This window comes from Phodopus roborovskii, unplaced genomic scaffold, assembly GCF_943737965.1.
Source record: "Phodopus roborovskii unplaced genomic scaffold, PHOROB, whole genome shotgun sequence".
Classification (NCBI taxonomy): Eukaryota; Metazoa; Chordata; class Mammalia; order Rodentia; family Cricetidae; genus Phodopus; species Phodopus roborovskii.
In genome coordinates, this window is record NW_026126548.1 from 1813026 (window position 1) to 1829100 (window position 16075).

The 16075-nt window shown below is 39.2% G+C and overlaps 1 protein-coding gene across 1 annotated transcript in view; it reads right to left on the reverse strand.

The window, feature by feature from the left end:
* Eml6 (EMAP like 6) overlaps positions 1 to 16075 on the reverse strand; it is a 314487-nt gene that overhangs the window by 133093 nt on the left and 165319 nt on the right. Inside the window, exons 5-6 of the mRNA XM_051200701.1 lie at positions 7800 to 7985; positions 5945 to 6080 (exon numbers count right to left, since the gene is read on the reverse strand). Of these exons, the coding sequence (XP_051056658.1) occupies positions 5945 to 6080; positions 7800 to 7985 (322 nt within the window). The remainder of the gene's footprint in view (positions 1 to 5944; positions 6081 to 7799; positions 7986 to 16075) is intronic.

Genomic DNA, 16075 nt, shown 5'->3' on the forward strand with positions numbered 1-16075 from the left:
CATAACCAACAGAATTCAAGAGATGGAAGAAAGAATCTCAGGCACAGAAGATAAACTAGAAGAAATAGATTCATCGACCAAAGAAAATCATAAATCCAACAAATCCTTAACACAAAACATCCAGGAAATGTGGGACACCATGAAAAGGCCAAACCTAAGAATAATAGGCATTGACGAAGGTGAGGAAGCCCAGCTCAAATGTGCCGAAAACATATTCAACAAAATCATCGAGGAAAACTTTCCAAATCTGAAGAAGGACATGCTCATGAATGTACAAGAAGCATACCGAACCCCAAATAGGCTGGACCAAAGAAAAAAGACCCCTCGACATATAATAATCAAAACACCTAGCATACAGAATAAAGAAAGAATATTAAGAGCAGAGAAGGAAAAAGGACAGGTAACATATAAAGGCAGACCTATCAAAATTACACCTGACTTCTCCATGGAAACCCTCAAGGCCAGAAGGTCCTGGATAGATGTTCTAAAAGTATTAAGAGAACACAGATGCCATCCTAGGCTACTATATCCAGCAAAACTCTCAATCACTATAGATGGAGAAAACAAGATATTTAATGACAAAACCAGATTTTCCCAATACGTATCTACAAATCCAGACCAACAGAAAGTATTGGAAGGAAAATTCCAACCCAAGGAAGGTAACTACACCCACAAAAATGTGGGCAACAGAAAATCCAACTACACCAGAAACCAAGGGTAAAGCAGAACTAATATATTCAAAATACCACTGCCAACAACAAACCTAAATCAAACAAGCATCAACAATCAATGGTCCTTACTTACCCTCAACATTAATGGTCTTAACTCACCTATAAAAAGACACAGGCTAACAGAATGGATACGAAGACAGAATCCATCCTTCTGCTGCATACAAGAAACACATCTAAGCTTCAAAGATACACATTACCTCAGGGTAAAGGGTTGGGAAAAGATTTTCCAATCAAATAGAAATAAGAAGCAAGCAGGCATAGCTATCCTAATATCTAACAAGTTAGACTTCAAACCAAAATTAATCAAAAGAGATGAAGATGGTCATTTCATATTCATCACAGGAGAAATCCATCACCACAAAGTCTCAGTTCTGAACATTTATGCCCCTAATACAAAAGTACCCACATTCATAAAAGAAACACAACTAAAACTCAAACCTCACATAAAACCTCACACACTTATAATGGGAGACTTCAACACACCATTCTCACCATTATAAAGGACCATAAATCAGAAACTCAACAAAGAAACAAAAGAACTAACAGAAGTTATGTCTCAACTGGGGTTAACAGACATCTATAGAATATTCCATCCAAGCAAAAAGGAACACAACTTCTTCTGTGTTCCACATGGAACCTTCTCTAAAATCAACCACATACTAGGTTGCATAACAAACCTCAACAGATACAAGAGAATAGGCATAGTCCCCTGTGTCTTATTGGACCATCATGCTTTAATATTGGAATTCAACAACAAAACAAATAGCAGAAAACCTGCAAACCCATGGAAACTGAACAATGTGCAATTGCACCACTCCTGGGTCAAAGAAGAAATAAAGAAAGAAATTAAGGTCTTTCTAATATTCAACGAGAATGAGGATACAACATACCCGAACTTATGGGTCACCTTGAAAGCAGTGCTACGTGGGAAGTTCATTGCACTAAGTGCCCATATGAAGAAAACAGAGGACAGTCACATAAGAGAATTAATAGCACAACTGAAAGCCTTAGAACAGAGAGAAGCGAACTCACCCTGTAGGAGTAGACACCAGGAAATAATCAACTTGAGGGCTGAAATCAACAAAATAGAAACCAGGAAAACAATAAAAAAAAAAAAGTCAATGCAACGAAGAGTTGGTTTTTTGAGAAAATCAACAAGATAGACACACCTTTATCCAAATTAACAAAAAAGCAGAGAGAGAATATGCAAATTAACACAATCAGAAATGAAAAGGGGAACATAACAATGGACACAGAGGAAATCCAGACAATTTTCAGGTCATACTTTGAAAATCTGTATTCCACAAAAATTGAAAATTCAAAGGAAATGGACAAATTTCTAGATAACTATCACTTACCAAAATTAAATCAAGAACAGACAAACAACTTAAATAGACCTATAACCCGCAATGAAATAGAAGCAGTCATCAAAAGCCTTCCAACCAAAAAAAGTCCAGGGCCAGATGGATTCAGTGCAGAATTCTACCAGACATTCAAGGAAGAGCTAATACCAATACTCCTTAAATTGTTCCACACAATAGAAACAGAAGGTTCATTACCAAACTCTTTCTACGAGGCCACAATAAACTTGGTACCCAAGCCTCACAAAGACACAACTAAGAAAGAATACTACAGACCAATATCCCTGATGAACATCGATGCAAAAATACTCAATAAAATACTGGCAAACCGAATTCAAGAATACATCAGAGAAATCATCCACCATGACCAAGTAGGCTTCATCCCTGAAATGCAGGGATGGTTTAACATATGAAAATCTATCAACGTGATCCACCATATAAACAAACAGAAAAAGAAAAACAATATGATTATTTCCCTAGATGCTGAAAAAGCCTTCGACAAAATTCAACACCCTTTCATGATAAAGGTCTTGAAGAGGTCAGGGATAACAGGAACATACCTAAACATAATAAGAGCAATATACAGCAAACCAACAGCCAACATCAAACTGAATGGAGAGAAACTTAAGCCAATTCCTCTAAAATCAGGAACAAGACAAGGCTGCCCACTCTCTACATATCTCTTCAATATTATACTGGAAGTTCTAGCTAAAGCTATAAGACAACAAAAGGAGATCAAGGGCATCCAAATTGGAAAGGAAGAAGTCAAACTGTCTCTATTTGCAGATGATATGATAGTTTACATAAGCGACCCAATAAACTCTACCAGGGAACTCCTACAGCTGATAAACACCTTCAGCAAACTAGCAGTATACAAGATAAACTCAAAAAAATCATTAGCCCTATTTTTTTCAGACTACCAAGAGACAGAGAAAAATCAGAGAAACATCACCCTTTACAATAGCCACAAGCAACATAAAGTATCTTGGTGTAATGCTTACCAAACAAGTAAAAGACCTATATAACAAGAACTTTGTGGCTCTAAAGAAAGAAATTAAAGAAGATAGCAGAAAATGGAAAGATCTCCTATGCTCTTGGATAGGTAGGATAAACACAGTAAAAATGGCAATCTTGCCAAAAGCAATCTACGGATTCAATGCAATCCCCATTAAAATCCCACCAAAATTCTTCACTTTATATGGAAAAACAAAAGACCCGGGATAGCCAAAACAACCCTATGCAATAAAAGAACTTCAGGAGGCATCATCATTCCTGACTTTAAGCTCTATTATAGAGCTATAGTTCTGAAAACAGCCTGGTATTGGCATAAAAATAGATAGGTAGACCAATGGAATTGAATTTAAAATCCTGATATTAACCCACACACCTATGAACACCTGATTTTTGACAAAACAGCTAAAATTGTACAATGGGGTGAAGACAGCATCTTCAACAAATGGTGCTGGCTCTATTGGATGAGGGTGTGTAGAAGACTGCAGATAGACCCATGTCTATTGCCATGCACAAAACTCAAGACCAAATGGATCAACGATCTCAACATCAATCCAGCCACATTGAATCTCTTAGAAGAGAAAGTAGGAGGTACCCTTGAACAAATTGGTATAGGAGACCGCTTCCTGAATATAACTCCAGTGGCACAGACACTGAGAGCAACAATTAATATATGGGACCTCTTCAAACTTAGAAGCTTCTGTAAGGCAAAGGACAGAGTGGACAAGACCAAATGGCAGCCCTCAGACTGGGAAAAGATTTTCACCAAAGGGCTGATCTCCAAAATATACAAAGAACTCAAGAAACTAGTCAACACAACACCAAATAACCCTATTAAAAAATGGGGTACAGAACTGAAGAAAGAATTCTCAATAGAGGAAATCAAAAAGGCTGAAAGACACTTAAGAAAGTGCTCCACATCCTTAGCTATCAGGGAAATGCAAATCAAAACAACTTTGAGATACCATCTTACTCCTGCCAGAATGGCTAAAATTAGAAACACCAATGATGACTCATGTTGGAGAGGATGTGGAGAAAGGGGAACACTCCTCCACTGCTGGTGGGAGTGCAAACTCATACAGCCATTTTGGAGATCAGTATGGCAGTTCCTCAGGAAAATGGGAATTAGTTTACCACAGGACCCAGCAATCCCCCTCTTAGGCATATACCCAAAGGATTCACATCCATGCAACAAAGACATCTGTTCAACTATGTTCATAGCAGCACTATTTGTAATAGCAAGAACCTGGAAGCAACCTAGAAGCCCCTCAATTGAAGAATGGTTAATGAAGATGTGGCACATCTACACAATGGAATACTACTCTGAAGGAAAAAAAAAATAATGGAATCTTGAAATTTGCAGGCAAGTTGATGGCACTTGAAGAAACCATCCTGAATGAGGTAGCCCAGTCACAAGAAGAGGAACACAGTATGTACTCACTCATATATGGATTTTAGACCTAGATCAAAGGATCACCAGCCTATAATTCACACCACTAGAGGAACTAGGATACAAGGAGTATTCTAAGAGATTCATATAAAGTCCCTCACAGAACCGGGTAGGGAAAGTCCCCCAGAGCTCAAGGGAAGTGGGGGGCAGTGAATGGAGAGAGAAATAGGAGAAAACGAGGGGGACAAAGGAAAACATGTGCGACCAGGAAGATTGAGCCTGGTTAGGAATAGCTGACAGGAGAGAGAGAGAGAGAGATAGAACATAAAAGAGGGAGCCAATATTGGTTTGAAGATAAAATTGAACACAAAGAAAGGTCTAGAGAACTACAAGACTGCTCCCAACTAACAATGTGAGCTTCCATGTAAATGCTACCATAAATGCCCTTCCGGGATAGTGAGATCAACATCTAATTTATCCATGGAGCCCTCAACTAATGCCTGTTGGAAACAAGATCAAACACCCATACATAAACACTGAGTCAAAGTAGAACCCAGGTGCAGATAAAGAGGACAAAACCAGGTTGCAGAAACACATAGAGACAGCTTACCTGAACAAGGAGGCATTAACGGGCCAACAGACTGATAGCTGGGAAGCCAGCATGGGACTGACTCAGGCCCCCCTGAATATGGGTCTCAGCCAGAAGGACTGAGCAGTCTAAGGCACCTCAGACATTGGAGCCAGGATGTATCCCTGGTGCCCAAAAAGACTTTGCAAACACTTTTCCCATGGAGGGTCAACTGCCTTAATCTAGAGACAGGAGAGAAGTCCTAGTTCCTACTTCACATGACCTGTCAGATCTACATGATCCCAACTGGATGGCATTCCCCTACATATGGAATTGGGATAGGGGATGGGAGGGGAGGGTGTTTAGAGTGCATGTGAGAGGGCAGAGAGGGTAAAAGGATGGGAAGGAGGGAGGGAGGAATAGAGGGAGGGAGAGGGAACTGGGATCGACATGTAAAATAATAAATTAAATTAAAAAAAAATGCTTTGACTCCAAAATTTAAGTGCAAGGACAAGTTACTAGGGAAAAGGATTTCTATTTTTGTTTCCACAGAAAATGATAAGATGTGGATTCCTTCTAGACTAATGTGGTTTGATCACGCCAGACCGCCTGAAACAGAGTACCAGGTGATCCTACATTCAAAACAGCTGGACAAAGCAGCCTTACAGACTATAGCCAGGATTTCTGAATCTTTTTCGAATCCCCCATGATAGTGCCCCTTACCATCAGGAAGTAGTATGGAAAGAATGACACCCAAACTCCCAAATATTGTCTATAAATATTTGTTTTCATTTAAATGGACTTGTTTATATAAAAAAAAACACAAACTTGACATTGTATGTAACACTCAGAGTATGTGGTCAAGTATTAACTCATATGTTACCTTTATATCCTTGTTCTGTCTCTCTGAGATCAATTTTGGTTATTGGTTTGAAATCAGTGTCCCATAATCGTATACAGCCATCTCGCCCACCAGTAGCAAAGCCCTCTTCACAAGCATACATGCTAAAGATTCCAGCCTGTTGAGTAGAAGAGGCAACACTCAATTCTGCAGTTGCTATAAATGTCACCACTGCTAAATCTTGATGATTAAAAACAGCAGAACAAAACAAATAGAAGCAGATACTGTATTTTCTGTTGAAATCTGACAGCAGATCAACACACTTCACTTTTGCTAGATCACTGTAATTATATCCACCACCAGGAGGCAAAGTAATTCCATTAACACATCTAATTTGATAAAATTATTACCCCTCTTGCCCAAAATGTCATTTATGACTACCTTGGTTATATTAGATACACAATCAAATTCCTGTATGTGACAACCAGGCCTTCTAAAACAAAGATATTACAAAGTTGCCTCACTTAAGTTCTACACAAATCCAGTAAAGACACAGACTAGGGGCACACACCTTTTCCAAGTGTAGTGATGCCTGAGATGCCATCTCAACTGTTCAGGAAGGTGCTTATGACAAACAGAATAGCATGAATATCATTGTGTCAACATATTGTGTGTACTATGGGATGACTTGCTTTTCATGTCTAAAGTACTTTGAATCCTTAAGCTTGGAAACTATTTTACACGATTTATTCAAAACTATTATAACTCCATTATGTTGACAAAAGACCCAGTGTAAAGAGAAATTGATTTCTGAGTCAGCTCATTTAATGAATGTAAACAAATTCTGATCTCTTCATTGTTTTAAGAGATGTTTCGTAATGAACCAAGAAAAATAGTTTTAACCTTAGAAGAGAAGGAAGACTCTAAGTATCCAAACTATTTTGCGGAGTTCTCTGAAGTGTTCTTCATAAGAGTAATGAGGTCTGGGCATGCAGATTAATGATAGAGGATTTGCCTAGTATGTAAGGCTCTGGGCTCAATCCACAGCACTAAAAACAATGAAGTAATGGGGAATCAATTCAGAGGCACTGAGATAAAGCATTCTTTATCTTATTCTCTTGTGCCAGGTGGGTGATGGGAACTGCACCCAGGTCTGTGGGAACAGTAAGTGCTCTAACCACTGAGCAATCTCTCTAGTCATTATATTTATCTTAAACAAAAATACACAACTTGACATTATATGCAGTGCTTGCAGAGAATATGGTAAATATTGCTATCAGCTTTTCCCGCTGACATCTGTTTTATATTTCCATTGTGTCACTTGCAGATATCATTTTCCTTTGTGTCAAAAGACAGCAAAGAGCTAAGAAGCAATGTCTGCCATGTATTCACAGAGCATGGAGAGAAAGGTCATTAGTGGCATCTGTTTCTCTGAAGACTACAACACTGACAGAGTTCATGCTCTAGCATTTCAACAGAGCAAGGACATTCTCCCTCATGTCCTATCACAAAACAGCAGCTGTTCACACCCTATCTATTCCAGCTACTGGCCACAAAGTGGAGGCAACAGTGAGAATCAGCCAGGACCCAGTGAAGAAAGCTGTGAGGTTAACAAGATTTCAAGACACTTGCAGGCAGGCTGAAATTTAGGAAGTGATGACATGTTCTAGTCTTGTATCAACTATTACTGAAGCTAATCAGCCAATTAATAGTTATGGAGAAGCCTGATTTCTTATGTTTTTCTTTAAGGTAACAAAAGTAACTTGAGAAATCTTCATGAGTGTTTACAACTGTTTGGTGAAGTCTTCTAACTGTAAAGCAAAAGGCAGAAACACGGAGGAGAGTGGTCTTAACTTATTCAATACATTATCCTGAACCCCCACATGATAATACTCACACTATGTGCTCCTTGAACAGTTCGGACCAAGGTGAGCCCCTTCCAGACGTAGATGTCACCGTTTAAAGCACCAGAGTATGTGATGTCTTCTTTGGCACATGCAAGGCAAAGGATAGTCTGGAGATCTCCTGTTTTGCCAAATATCCCTCTTTTTGCAGTCAGGGCATTTCCACATAGTGTCCAAAACTAGGAAGTAATACAAAATATATTCCAAAATAGAGTACAATATCCCATCATCCATATTTTTCAGTAATTTTACAGAATATATTTTATCTGAACTAAGCATAAACAAATCGTTTCTTAGTGATAGTGTACAACCACAAACCATGTCTGCATACATCTAGAAGCATGAAAAAACCCACAATGATATCTTTAAACTTTAAAAGCTAAAAAATTTCAAAACTTTAATGTTTAGTGACATTATGGAAGATGACTCCAATGTACACAGAATGGAATTAGGGAAGTCACACTTTTGTTTAATCTTTTGTCAAATGAGTATAGATTCACTGTAGAAATATAGATAAGTATAAGAAGGAAGCCAAGTATGGCAGCACACACTTGTAATCTTAGCACTTGGGAGGCAGAGGCAGGAGGACCATTGCATGTTGGAGGCTAGCCAAGTCTACATAGCAACTTCTAGGCTAGCCAGAGCTACGTAACAATATTCTGCCTCAAAAAAATGTAATGTGTATGTGTGCATACATTAATGAATTACATAAAGAAAAATTGAAATTAAGAATAACTTCATGTTAGTATAACAAATCATCTAGCCATTTTTGTTTTTTGAGGGTTTCTCTGTGTAGCTTTTCCTGTTCTGGAACTCCCTCCATAGACCAGGCTAGCCTCAAACTCATAGAGATCCAATCCAACTGCCACTGCCTCTTGATTAAAGGCATGTACAGCCACTGCCTAGCATTCATCTAGTCATTTTAAAATATATATGTATATTTTTAAAATTGTTTTGTAGGCTGCTTGGTGGAGTTGGCTAGAACATGGTGGCAATAAAAACAATTGTTTTCTAACCAAAGTGTTACACTTTTTTTAACTGTAAAATTGTTCACAAATACTTCTAAATACAAGTGATATGTCCATAAAGTCAAATAATCACCCATTTTATTTTCACAGATCATATGGAAAATGGCAAGCATAACACTTGAATGATTTGTAGATAATAGCAGGGTCATGTCCATGGCTACAGAAATCCAGTATTTTTCCTTGATACAATTTCTTTCTTTTTTATTTTATTTTTTAGGTTTTATTTTGTACTATAGTTGTGAATACTTGATAAATCTAGTAATAATATACATAAAATGACCATTGGTTAGGATACCGACTGAAATTTCTTCAACCTTCTCAAATATTTCTGATAATGTAATGTATGAAAGAAAAGGATTGTTTTGCCTCTCTGACTCAGAGATTCCAGTTCATGTCTGATTGCCCCTTTTGTTCTGAGTCTGTGGTGCAATATCTTGAGGTGAATACACAGATCCACTCAGCTCTGTGCAAGGCACTCCTAAGGGGAGGCAGTAGAAGAATGAATGTAGCCTGATAACTTTGAGGATATGCCCGCAGTGATCAGAAGATGCTAAACTTCATCTTTAAAATTGTCACCACCTTCCACATATGCTAATCTCCATACTAAGCCTTTAACACATTTGTCTGTGGGAGACACCTCAGATCCAAACTACAGCAGAAATGCCACAGTTTTAATGACCAATATAAACAAGAGGTTTATACTGAGTTATTGAGACAGCATGGGGGTAAAAAAAATTACTTACAAAACTCACAACCTATGTTAGATGTCAGGGACCCACATGGTGAAAATTGAGAACTGATTCTTGCAAGCAGTCCTCTGACCACAAATGTGCCATGGCATGTGCTATCTTCACATACAATGACAAAGAACAAAAATAAAATGTCAAGTTGAAAACTGGATTTTTGCAATGCTTTAATATTTTAAGATTTATTATTTTCTAAAGAGTTATACTTTCAAATAAATTTGCATGAAATCATATATTTTAATAAGTTAAAACCTAGGTTGTTAATAAATTACTACAATTTAAAAAAACTATCTCTTTTCAGGTCTTTGTGAATGACACAATTACAAAGTTTTTGTATTTTTTTTTCTATTTTTATTTCCCTTCCTCTCTCCCTCACTTCTTCCCTCCCTCCTTCTCTCCCTCCCTACATCCCTCCTTGTCTCCCTTCTTCCCTCCTTCCCTCCCTCTTTCCCTCTCTCCCCACATCACATGTACCCCAACCATCCTCCCCTCCCACCACCACCCCACTCCACATGTAGGGTGATGCTATCCAGGAGGGGTAATCTAAATCTGTCAAGTCATTTGGAGTAGGGACTAGGACTTCTCTCCTGTCTCTAGGTTAAGGCAGTATCCCTCCATGGAGGATGTGTCTGCAAGGTCCTTTTGTGTACCAGGAATCTTGGTTCCACTGTCAGAGGTCCCTTAGACTGCTCAGTCCTTCTGGCTGAGACCCATTTCAGGGGGTCTGAGTCAGTCCCATGCTGGATTCCCAGCTATCAGTCTGGGGGCCCATTAGCTCCTCCTTGTTCAGGTTAGCTATGTGTTTCTGCAACCTGGTCTTGTCCTCCCTCTCTGCATCTGGATTCCAGTTTGGCTCAGTGTTTAGTTGTGGGTGTTTGCTTCTGCCTTGATAAAATTTCTAATGTATGAACTGGTATAACTTTGGTGCCACTACATAGCCCTCACAGTCTCCAAAAGCTTTCCAAATCTGTTTTTTAATCTCCTAACACACTTGAGCATAGGTTATGACAGACTCTGTTACTGTTTCCATATGGAAGGCAGGCAGAAGTACTTTGCTAAAGACATGGATTCTATAAAGTTTATACACTAGAAACCACTGAAACCTTGATTACTGTTTGCAGAACTCCACACTAAGAAAGAGGGCATGTGAAACAACAAGTAAGGATTTTGTGGCAGCACATCAGATTATACTCAAGAGGCAGGGCCAATGTGAAGCCACAGGAACCAAATTACATTACATGGAATGAACAAGAATAGGATTTGGATTCATGGTGGGCAAGAAATTGTATATTACCCAGAAGAGCAAGATTAGATGACTAGGAATACTAGGAATGCATAAAGGGAAAATTCTATTATTTTGTGCCTGCAGGAGAAGAAAAACAGTGGCCCTCTCAGAGTATAGTAGCTAGGTACTGGCAGATACAGTTCTGGATCGACTGAATCAACATGATGGTGGTGGGAAGGGACTTGGGCAGAAAGATCATGGCAAAGATGAGAGCATGTGTTCAACTATTTGAAATATCCTCAGATGAGCAAAGTGTGGTGTTTTCTCTGGACAGTATTTTTGTAAAAAGATATTGAAGTAGGCACAAAAATAATGAAGAAATTTGGGGAAAAAGCTAATTAGATGCAAGACTTGGGAAATACCAATGTCTTAAATGTGACCTTGAACACACCATTAGACACAAATGATCAATGGATGAAGAAACATGCCAAAGAACTTACATCCATGGTGACACTCAGGCAGACATTCCCTCATTGTGGTTTCTTATGTGTGAAGATTGATTAGAAAGTAACTATTTTGTCTTTTGACTTGAGACATGTACTTGTGGCCTGAGTTAAATGTTTCTACATGACAACTACCAAAAATATAGGTCATTATCCTGAGACTGTGTGAACAAATATTTTTCTGACAAAAATCACCTAATCAGAAGGTTCTAACACCTACATAAAACATTTCAAGTCATCAAATGAGTCTCTTAAAAAGCACATATAAATGCCAAGGGAAGTGGGAGACTTTTTGGGGATAAAAGGAGAATACTTAATATATTTTCTTTTCATGAGAATCACTTCATCCAGCAAACAGCAGTATTTTGGACTAAGCATGCACCATTAAGTGAATAGACATCATTTATCTTCTCCAGTTTCCACTGGCAGATTGTAATACAAATCTGGTTAGAACAAGCAAGTACTTTGGAGTTTACCTGGTCTTAGAGAGTCTCCCAAGTTCTTTCCTTCTATGATGAGAGACTGTAGGCTTATTTGTTGTGTAATTAATGAGCAGACACTGCTTAACTGTTGTTGTTTATAAGCACTCATTTAAGATGACCATATTTGCCAACTTGTCCAACAGTGAACCTTACAAAACTTGGCATGATTTTACTCTGGTTACAGAATTTTCACATCAAAGGTTTTGTTGAAATACAGCCTTTTACTCTCAACTTCTTTTTTAATTTTTAATTTTTACTTACTTAGTTAAATAATTTTTTCCAAAACTGATCATAGTTTCTTCTCCCCACCTCTTCTCTCTATCCCTATCCCCAGCCACACCCCTCATCACAACCCTTCCACTCCTCTTCCTTTCTCTTCAGAAAAGGACAAGCCTTGCATGGATAACAACCAAACATGGCATATCAAGTTTCAGTAAGACTAGGCACCTTACCTCCTATTAAGGCTGGGCAAGGCAACCCAATAGGAGGAAAGGGTCAGAAAGCAGGCAACAGAGTCAGAAACAGCCCCTGCTCTTACTGTTAGGAGTTCCACAAGAAGACCAAGCTACACAACTGTAATACATGTTCAGAGGTCCCAGGTCAGTCCCATGCAAGCTCTCCATGAGCCTCTATGAGCCCAGATCAGTTGATTCTGTGAGTTTTTCTGTGGTGTCCTTAGCCCCTCTGGTTCCCAGAATCCTTCCCCCTGTCTTCCACAGGAATTCAAAGGGTCTACCTAATGTTTGACAGTAGGTCTCTGTATCTGTTTTAATCAGTTGCTGGGTGAAACCTCTCTGATGACAATTGAGCAAGAACTCAAGAAACTAGACATCAGCCAACCAAATATCCCAATTAAAAATGTGGTACAAATCTAAGCAGAATTCTCAATATAGGAATCTCAAATGGCCAAGGAACACTTAAATACTCAACATCCTTAGTCATCAGGGAAATGCAAATCAAAAGAACTCTGAGATACCATCTTACACCTGTCAGAATGGCTAAAATCAGAAACACGAATGAAAGCTTATGCTGGAGAGGACATGGAGTAAAGGGAACAATCCTCCATTGCTGGTGGGAATGCAAACTTGTACAGTCACTTTGGAAATCAGTTTGGTGGTTTCTTAGGAAAATGGAAATTGATCTACTGCAGGACCTAGCAATTCCACTCTTGGGCATATACCCAAAGCATGCACATTCATATCACAAGGGAATCTTGTTCAACTATGTTCATAGCAGCACTATTTGTAATAGCCAGAACCTGGAAGCAACCTAGATGTCCCTCAAATGAAGAATGGATATAAAAAAAATGTGGTACATCTACACTCAGTAGTAAAAAACAATAACATCTTAAAATTTGCAGGCACATGGGTAGAACTAGAAGAAACCATCCTGAGTGAGGTAACACAGACACAGAAAGACAAACATGGTATATACTCATAAGTAGATGTTAGACATAGAGCATAGGATAACTAACCTCACATTCACAATCCCAGAGAAGCTAGGAAACAGGGAGGATCCTAAGAGAGACATACCCTGTTCCTCCCCGCCGCCCAAGGGCAAAGGAACAAGATTTCCAGAGTAAATTGGGAGTATGCTGGGGAAGGAGGTAGGAGAGAGAGGAGAAGGGGAGGACACGAGGATCAGGAAGGTCAAGTTGGGGGAATGACAGAGGAGATCAAGGAAAGAGATACTTTGATAGAGGGAGCCATTATGGGGTTAACAAGAAACCTGGCACTAGGGAAATTCCCAGGAATCCCCAAACATGATCACTACTAAGAATCTTAACAATAGTGGAGAGGGCGCCTTAAATGCCCTTCCTCTATAATGAGATTGATGACTACCTTAAATGGCATAATAGAGCCTTCATCTAGTAGCTGATGGAAGTAGAAGCAAAGACCCATAGCTAAGTACTGGCAGAACTCCTGGAGTTCAGTTGTATAGATGGAGGAATGATGAACAAAGAAAAGGGTCACAAACAAGGTATGTCTCACTTATAGGTGGTATTAGCCATAAAGTAAAGGATAACCATGCTATAATCCATAGACCCAACGAAGCCAAGTAACAAGGAAGGCTCAAGGGGGACACATGAATTTCACTATGATGGGAACAGAATAGACATCACAGAGGACAGGTGAGGGGTCTGTACTGGAGGATGGATGGACATTAGAACAGGTAGGGGGAAGATAGAGCGAGAGAATACTGGGAAAGACAACTGGAATCAGGGGCATCTCTGGGATGAGCTAGAAGTCTAGTGCAATGGAAACTCCCAGGAATCTATGAGGGTGACCTTAGCTAAGATTCCTAGCAGTGGGAGATTCACAGCCTGAACCAACCACTTCCTATAACCAGGCAAGACTACCAGTGGTGGGATTGGAACCCCAACTCAGCCACATAACCTTTGACCTACAATTCGTTCTACCTAAAAGATGTGCTGGGGTAAAAGTGATGCAGAAATTGTGGGAATGGCCAACAAATTACCGGTTCAGCTTGAGACTCACGCCATGGGAAGAAGTACACCGCTGACCCTGCCTGGAGAGCCAGGACCCAGATGCTGGATAGCCCATAGCCCAGAGACCTAGGATAGAACCAAAACTGACTGGCAAAAAAAAAAAAAAATAATAATAAAATAAAATAAAATAAAAAATAAATAAATAAAAAATAAAAAAAGGAAAGAAAAATCAACGAAATGATTCCCGATGATATTTTGCCACATTCATGGATTGTTGCCTGCTCTTCAAACTGAAACCCTTCTTCATTAATTTGGGGTTTAGGCAGAATCAAAAGTAGATATAACGTATTAAAGCCAATTTTGGCTGAAGAGATGGCTCAGAAGGTGCGAGCATGATAACGCTTGTGTGGAGGACATGAGTTTGGTTCCTAGCATGCACACACACCCAGCAAGTCACAACCACCTAAACTCCAGTTCCAGGGAGTGGGCACCTGTGCTGACATACAAAGACATACAAATACACATAATTAAGAATAAGGAAATCTTTTTTAAAACTATTGTAGATTTATTTCTAAGCAGAATTAAGAAGGGATGGGGATGGCCGTGGATATGTACCAGTTCTTCCACTTAGGTACAGATTTGTATTTTGCTTAGAGGGAAAATGCCTAAACCCACTAAACAAGTTTAACAGGGTAAGGAGTAACTTAGTGTTTTCCAACACAGCTCCAGGACTTTATCCGTGTCTCCATGGAGCTGACTAAAAGCTAAACAAGCACAAAAGGAAACAGAAGGGATTCTGGAGGAAACTTCCTTTAAGCAGCTGGAATCCAGGAAATGTGGGTTTTCAAGAAAAATTAAGCTATAAGATAGACCTCGAAAGAGGTGACTCCTCAAGAGGTGGTCTACACAGGGAATGGAGACTGTGTTAGAATCTTTGTCTGCCAGCATTTTGGCCATTTTAGGAAATGGAGAAAGAAGTAAATGTTATTGTGGCCTTATTGGTTCCATACACCCAGCATTCAGTGTAACTCAGTGAATTTTGGAAGAAGGAGCCTACATTATTTGGGGGCAAGAGAAAGAAAGTTAGCCTTGAGGAGATTATGCACTCCTGCTAGAACAAAAAAAAAAAAAAAAAAAAAAAAAAAAAGGAAAAAAGGAAGCAATACTTGTTACCTCAGAATAACTTACAGGCAAAATATAAAAGTTTGAAGTCATCCATTAACTCTACCCAGAGACAACAATTTAACATCTGGTGATATTTCCAAACAAACAAACAAACAAAAAGATCGAAGGAATGCAGGGCAGAGGTGGGAGAGCCAGTACAGCTTCTCAGAGTCAATGAGATGCTGTTGACTGGTTGTGATCTAGCATGAAGACATGAGTGAGTGATTAGTAAAAGGTAGCAAAGCTTATGAGTTCAAGGATGCAAGTGTGGCCCCAGGTTTCAGCATGCTTCACTGCAGGAATCATGTTTAAACTGGAGAACAAGCAGGACTATATGATACCATGAAGAGAGGTTCACAAGCTCTCTACTGCCATTGCTAAAGGTAAGGGTGCTTTTTATCTGGACAGGCAGCTCATTTAGCTTAAGAGATGTGGTGGGAGGTGCATTCTAATCTCAGAAATTCAAAGTCTATGTTTTTTCTCATATGTGGAATCTAGATTTAAAGTTTTACATTTGTATGTGTATACTGATGGGTTATGAAACTAGAAAGAGGGTCATGAGAGGAGGAAAGAGTTAGGGTAAATTAGTGTAATGGGGCACATGTGATGAAAGCAGGAAAAGTAGTTTGGGGAGGAAGAAAACCAGTTGGGCCATCAGGGGGCATGTGGTAG